Here is a 6,612-nt window from a genome sequence, read left to right as displayed (position 1 = left end):
TTGCAGGTGGCTAGTAAGCAGTGCATCTCCCATCGTGACTGGGCACAGCCAGGTACCTTATCTGTGCTCTTACAGACCTTGAAGGTGAGACACATGTTCCATAAAAAACAACTTAGGTCTGTGCAGGAATATTGGTCACCGGATGCCTCCAGTCATTCATGTTCTTTCCATTCCTCTCTTGTTTTGGTCAGGGGGGTGATCAGTTTCTACTGTTTTTTCTGATCCTTGATGATAAGATTACATTTGAGTGAAAAGATATTGTTTGTCCTTTTAATAATAAGCCAGAGAACAGAATACTTGCCATGTGACGTGTTCTTAAACTGAACTGCTGAGGTCTCCGGGACAGGGGGGAGGAGAGGACAGATTGGGTAGACAGCTCTGTGCAACCATATTACTTCTCCATCACCCCCAGCCCCCCTGTCTGCTCCCACGGATGGAGGTAAATGTGCATCCCAGGAGGGAGTGTCTCTTAGTTATGATGACAGTCTGAAGAATGTACTGCTGACAGTCTGGAGAGGAAAACAGAAAGGAAGCAATTCAGTCTTATTTTGCTAACAGGAAAAGTTATAAAAAATAGTGCAGTAGGTTTAAAAATAAATGAAAAAGAAACGGGCATGTGTACACAGACAGGCCCCTTTCCCTCTCTGTTGGCTGATCGCCTATGGTATATCTTTGCAGGACAATTCTACCTGCTGCTTGTTTGAGCTGGAAGTTGGACTTGGTGCAGAAAGGTTTGGATGAGGCTCTCTGACCTGTGTGATACAGGAGCTGAGGCTCTGAAATCACTTACTCTTTCATGAAACCTCATTCTGGGGCAGAGACATTGCTTACGGTTGGTTACAAGAATGTGGATGAGAAGACTTGAAGTTTCCTTGGAACTTGATGAATAAAGGTTAAACATAGTAAGAGTATTAATGCTCTCTGGAGTACCCATCCTTTAAGCCATGCTGTTTCCACTGTGAGGAACTTATGGCAATATTTTGGATTAGAATTTGGGGGTTGGTGGGAATGAGGTGCTTTAGCTCATGAAACCAGTGTTGAACAAGATGCTGTTTCACTCTTGCTGGCTATGCTGATCCACTCCAGGTGCGGGGCCTTTACACAGGTTCTCTGCCAATAGCTCTGTGCAGAGAGTTGATTTGCTTTTTTTTTTTTTCTTTTTTTTCTTCCAAACTCTACAGCACGTGAGCGCTAATTGTTTGGTAAAATGCACAGTTTAGTTCCTTGGCTTATAAAAATCCCTCCTGAAAACTCTTTCCCCAGCAGGAGTCAATTTAAGAACAGCTAATGGGGCCATTTGTGTCTTCCTAAGCAAACATGCCTGTGTGTATAGTGTCCTTCCAGCCTAAGCCCGTGTGTTTCTTTCCTTTGGGGTCATTCCATGACTTTCTGGAATGCTAGAGGTAAGAACTGGAATGGAAACAGAATTATACAACTGATGATAACCCGTGTTATTCTTTCCATCCTATCTCAGGAAAACACAATGAAATTTTTCTTTCATTTGTCTTTTGAGAAAGACCTTGATACCTCTATCGAATCAAAAAGAAGTTGGTTAGTAGCGAACCTCACTCTTGTGGATTTGGGTTACTCTTATCAAGTCATTTTTATCGACTTCTTTGTTCGAGGAATACCTTGAAAATGGAACAGCATTCGTATTTGTATTTGACCTGGAATTTTCTTGATAGTCCTTAGCACGGTGGGGTAAATACTTCGTGTAAACGGATGCATTGATAAACTCAAGGCATGTGAATGTGCAGTGACGTAAGGCAATGAAGACCATCTTTGGGTATATAAGGAGGAGCTGCAGAGCTCCAGCATCAGCGTGGGATCCGGGAATAAGCAGGGTGCCTGGCGGTCTCTTTGAAAACTGCCTGCAAGAGATCATCATGAAGTGGCTGATCCTCACTTTGGTCTGTCTCCACCTCTCTGAGGGGTTGTTGAGGTAAGTATGGAATAACCACATGAGCATTTTAGTTGTTTCCAATGTGGTGGTGAGTCAGAAAGAGGAGCAATGTGAGATGTGTGTTGGGAGTCTTAGGTTTTGTCTTGGACCAGTACTTACTATTATGGCTTAGGCTTTAGAAGATGGTCATGGTTTTCACATTAATGCTGAGCAATTTCTCACTGTCTTTCCATTATTCTTGGCTTCCCCTGATACTGCTTATTGTATCCCAAAGAGGTCACGCTGATAAGGGTCATGGCCGTGGTAGACCTAAAGTCAAACTCATTTTGCATTAGTTGAAGGGGTTGGGATCCAAAGCACAGGAGTTTTCCAGTGGCCAGACTAGACCATATTCCTCTAGAGACACCCTCATCAGTGCAAATCACCACACTGGAAAATCTGCATAGAGGAGTATAATCAGGCAGGGGAGGACCAGAAAGAGGAGGGAAAAGGAATAGGAGGAGTCAAAATTAGGGGGTCTGATGGGAAGTGAAGAGCCACTTGATATCCTGCTGACTCGATGACTTTTTGCTAATTGCATGCATGCAGAATTCCTTTGAAGAAAGGCAAGTCCATAAAGGAAGCAATGAAGGAGAAGGGAGTGCTCCACAAATACCTGGAGGAACGCGGTCACTATGACCCTGCCTACAAATTCTTCAGTAACTTTGCCGCCTACGAGCCCCTGTCTAACAACCTGGAGGTGAGTATCCACTGGCTGCTAAAAATAAGGGAGGAAAAGTAAGTGTAGAGATGAGAGGAATGGAGCAGGAATAGAGAGAGAAATTTCAGAAGTTACATGTCAGACTTTGAGCCCAACTTTTATTTCAGGAGCAGTTCTTACAGTTTTGTAGGAAAAGGGAATATTTATTTTAATGTGGATGGGAGCTGTTCAGCTGTGCGCTGTATTCTCTGTTTTGGAAATACTCCGAAACCAGCTCGCACAGCCTTGTGTAAAGAACGAGCATGCTTGTGAGCAGTTCATAAACACAGCTGCTTTAGACAGGCCTGTGCCATCCCGGCTTCCACCAATTGCTTTTCTTGGTTAGAGAACCCAAGCAGAGAGGAACTGCTGTGTGCCAGGCAAAACTTACCTGGCCATTTTAATTGAATCTCCTAGAGCAAGAATGTCTCAATTATCAAGGAAGAGCATTAACTGGCAATCCCTCCAGTCCCATCAACTGTCATTGGGAACCCACGGTCCCATAACGCTGGTGGTTGCCTGGGCTGAGAAGCAGCACGTGCACCTGGCAGTGCCGTTGGCCAACGAGTAATGTGGGATTGAGAAACACGTCCCCTTTCCTCTAGATGTCCTACTTTGGGGAGATCAGCATCGGGACTCCCGCGCAGGACTTCTTGGTGCTCTTTGACACTGGCTCCTCCAACCTGTGGGTGCCATCCGTGTACTGCTCGAGCGAGGCCTGCAGTGAGTAACTCCTGTGCAAGGAGGACGATGGCAAATTATGCTCTGATTTCCCCTGCTACTTGCACTGAACATGGTCTCTGACCAGGGTCTCCCCATCTGGCTGTGAGTCTGAAACCTCCATTTGTGTGAGCTGCAAGTTCATGCTCTTCTGTTTTGCTTTTCCAATTTAGCCAGCCACACTGAGTTCAACCCCAGCAAGTCCTCCACGTTTTCAACTGAGGATGAGTACTTCTCCATAGAGTATGGAAGCGGCAGCCTCACGGGGATTTTTGGCTACGACACTGTTAGGGTAAGTGACGCTTCAGCTGGGAGAGGAAGGGGCGCTTCTGGCTTTGCTGCGTTTCGGTCAGCAGCAGCGCACTGAGCAAGGCCACCTTGTCCACATCCCAAGGCCTGTGAAGTGCATGTCCAGAGCACGTACCTGGAAAACCTGGGCTGGTCACTTCTGGAAGCATAAAATGCTCCCTTGTGAGCAAAAGGGGGAGCTCTGTTGCTTGGCTGTAATGCAAAGCCTCTTATTTCGTATATGTGGTACACGGCTTTCAGACACAGTCGTAGGATGGCAAAGCCCTTCTTTGGTCGGGCAGGCACCTATTTCAGCTTAGTGCTCCCGGGACGTAGCCTGGCTGTGCTGGTGCACCCGCTGTTTGTCCTTGGGTAGTGATGCCCTGTGCTGCACTCAAATAATGCCCTGTGCCTGCTTTCTTTCGTGCCCTAGCTCCGGGACCTTTCCATCAAGAAGCAGGAGTTTGGCCTGAGTGAGACTGAGCCTGGCACCAGCTTTTTGTATGCTGAGTTTGACGGCATCCTGGGTCTGGCCTATCCTTCCATTTCTGCCGGGAATGCCGAAACTGTGATGCAGGGCTTGGTGCAGGAAAACCTGCTCGATGCCGCCATCTTCAGCTTTTACCTGAGTGGGTAAGGACATGCCTCTTCCCCTTTTTCCTTCTACCTTATGTTGCCTTTGTGCTTCCCAAGACTATTCCCTTTTACTGCAAACCTCCTGGATCTCCAAAACCTTCAGGAGAACCTGGCAATTTACACTTCGTTCCTGCTCTCCTGTTCATTGAGTGTTTACCCCTCCCTCTTCTATTTGCTAGTCTGCATCCCCTTCCAGCAGGCTGGTGCTGATGGCTGTCGATCATCGCAAATAACCAGGTATTTTGCTTGTGCTTTGCTCTTGCAGGGAGGAGGGCAGCAAAGGGGGTGAGCTTGTCCTGGGAGGTGTCGACTCCAGCCTGTACACGGGTGACATCACCTGGACTCCCGTCATCCAGACTACCTACTGGCAGATTGGGATTGAAAGGTAAAAGGGGACTTTTTCGCGTTTCCTCTGTAACAGCTTTAGCTGTTCTTAGACCTGGGGCTACAACAAGAACTTTTCTGTCAGGTCCAGTCACTCTGGATCATGATTCAGAGACTTCGTATCTTGGACAGTTTGGGCTCTGAGGTCTATTCTTGGCACTGCCTATGTATAACCATAGAAACTCACCCTCTTTAAGGTGCAGATGTTGGAGGAAACATTCAGGCATTCTTCATACACAGTGCCCCTGTCCTCCATTTGTTCTGCAGCAGATTCGAGCATGTTTTACTTGCAGCTTGTTCTCTGTTTCTGTAGTTTCTCTGTTAGTGGACTGAGCAGCTGGTGCAGCGAGGGCTGCCAGGCAATTGTCGATACAGGAACCTCCCTCCTCACCGCCCCTCAGGAGATCTTTTCTGAGCTGATGGAGTACATTGGAGCTGAAGATGCTGGCGATGGCGAGGTAAGGAGACCAGGCTAGACAGCAGAAGAAACAGAAAAGGGAGATGTGTCTGTCATCTGGGGCAGGCAGATGCCCTTCAGCAGTGGGATTGGAGGGACCTAGGAAATCTTCCAGGTTTTGCCCTAATCTCTGCAGAGGAAATGACAGAATATATAAAATTTGGATGTCTGGATTTCTGGTTCTATTCCCGAGTCACAGCTCCTTCTGGGAGCCTGTCACTGGTATCCTGGGAAACACTGAGCTGTTCCTGTACCAAGTGCACCAGATATAAACTAGCTGTGGCTTACTCTTTCCCTAGTACGTGGCTAGCTGCAGCAGCATCGACAGCCTGCCCACCCTCACCTTCGTCATCAGCGGCACCAGCTTCCCCTTGAGTCCCTCTGCCTACATGCTCGAGGTATGTCATCTCACGGCCCGCCTGGCTCCTGTGTGCCCCTCTCCGTGGCATCTGCCCTGCACAGAAGCTCTCCTGCTAAGGGAGAGCTGCTGTCTGGATGTGGGTGCACGGGCCACAGCTGTGCCTGCATCGCCCGCACCTGGTGGGTGGCTGGTGGGTGGCGGCCAGAGCTCTGGAGCTTTTTAACAATTATTTCTGCTCAACAGAGTGACAGCAGCTATTGCGTCGTTGGGATTGAAGCTACCTACCTGTCATCCGAGAGTGGGCAGCCCCTGTGGATTCTTGGGGACGTCTTCCTGAGGTCTTACTACTCCGTCTATGACCAGGACAACAACCGAGTGGGCTTTGCCACTGCCGTATAAGCCGAACCGGCTCCCACGCTGACCGTGTCGCTGCTTCCCCTCACCCAACATCGCAGCTCCTCGTGCCTGTGTGTGTCAGAGCATCTGGAGTTTCTTCCCTTCCTCCATGTCTGCAAAATTTACAGCCTCTCTGCTGTGAAATGTGTATGATGGAAGTATGGGTTTCTTTCCAAAAGCAACTGCAAAGAAATAAAAACACCGTAAAAATAAGATAAAGCGAATGTGATTTTTTCTTGATTTTTTTATGATACAAAATAGAACAAGAAAAACTCCAACAGGTTTCCACTCCAGAACGTGCTCAACAAAACAGAGGGTAAAGCAGGTGTCACAACCAGACTTCCTACAAGTAGCCTGTTCTAAGCAAGAGCAAACTTAAGTTAAGCACAAAGATGTTCGCTAAAAGATGCATAGAAAGTGGTCACATATTATATGAAGGAATGTCTCAGGCTTGAAACACTTGCTAGCTAACTTCACCCCTCTCCTCTTTTCATGAGGCTGATAACTCTTGCCCCTTTCCATCTGCATATCTCCCAGCGCGTGCAAGGGGAGTTACAGGGCATGGAAAATCCAGATTTCTGCTTGCTAACTGCAAGTTGGGATTTGGCACTTTCAAGGAAGGTTTTAGCTGACATGGTGCTTGTGAGAGCAACAGGCTTTGTCTAACGACCAGGGGAATCTCCTGGCAGCCTCACATTCATTTTTAAGTTATATGCAACCATTTGTTG

At 47.6% G+C, this 6,612-nt stretch overlaps 1 protein-coding gene across 1 annotated transcript; it reads left to right on the top strand.

Annotated features, from left to right (window-relative positions):
• Positions 1-1,784: 1,784 nt before the first annotated feature.
• LOC112990287 (gastricsin-like) lies at positions 1,785-6,103 on the top strand. Its single transcript, XM_026111915.2, has 9 exons — positions 1,785-1,942; positions 2,492-2,642; positions 3,248-3,365; positions 3,536-3,654; positions 4,084-4,283; positions 4,552-4,671; positions 4,984-5,128; positions 5,427-5,525; positions 5,732-6,103. The coding sequence occupies exons 1-9, from the start codon at positions 1,887-1,889 to the stop codon at positions 5,885-5,887; spliced, it is 1,164 nt and encodes a 387-aa protein (XP_025967700.2). The 5' UTR covers positions 1,785-1,886; the 3' UTR covers positions 5,888-6,103.
• Positions 6,104-6,612: the final 509 nt, after the last annotated feature.

Source organism: Dromaius novaehollandiae, chromosome 27, assembly GCF_036370855.1.
Source record: "Dromaius novaehollandiae isolate bDroNov1 chromosome 27, bDroNov1.hap1, whole genome shotgun sequence".
NCBI lineage: Eukaryota > Metazoa > Chordata > Aves > Casuariiformes > Dromaiidae > Dromaius > Dromaius novaehollandiae.
The sequence above is the reverse complement of the archived record's forward strand: the minus strand, read 5'-3'. Positions and strand labels throughout refer to the sequence as shown.

Coding starts and splice junctions, on each gene's coding strand:
- LOC112990287 (XM_026111915.2), top strand. CDS start 1,887: ATGAAGTGGCTGATCCTCACTTTGGTCTGTCTCCACCTCTCTGAGGGG. Junction 1,943..2,491: donor CTCTCTGAGGGGTTGTTGAG/GTAAGTATGGAA, acceptor GCATGCATGCAG/AATTCCTTTGAAGAAAGGCA. Junction 5,526..5,731: donor CCTCTGCCTACATGCTCGAG/GTATGTCATCTC, acceptor TCTGCTCAACAG/AGTGACAGCAGCTATTGCGT.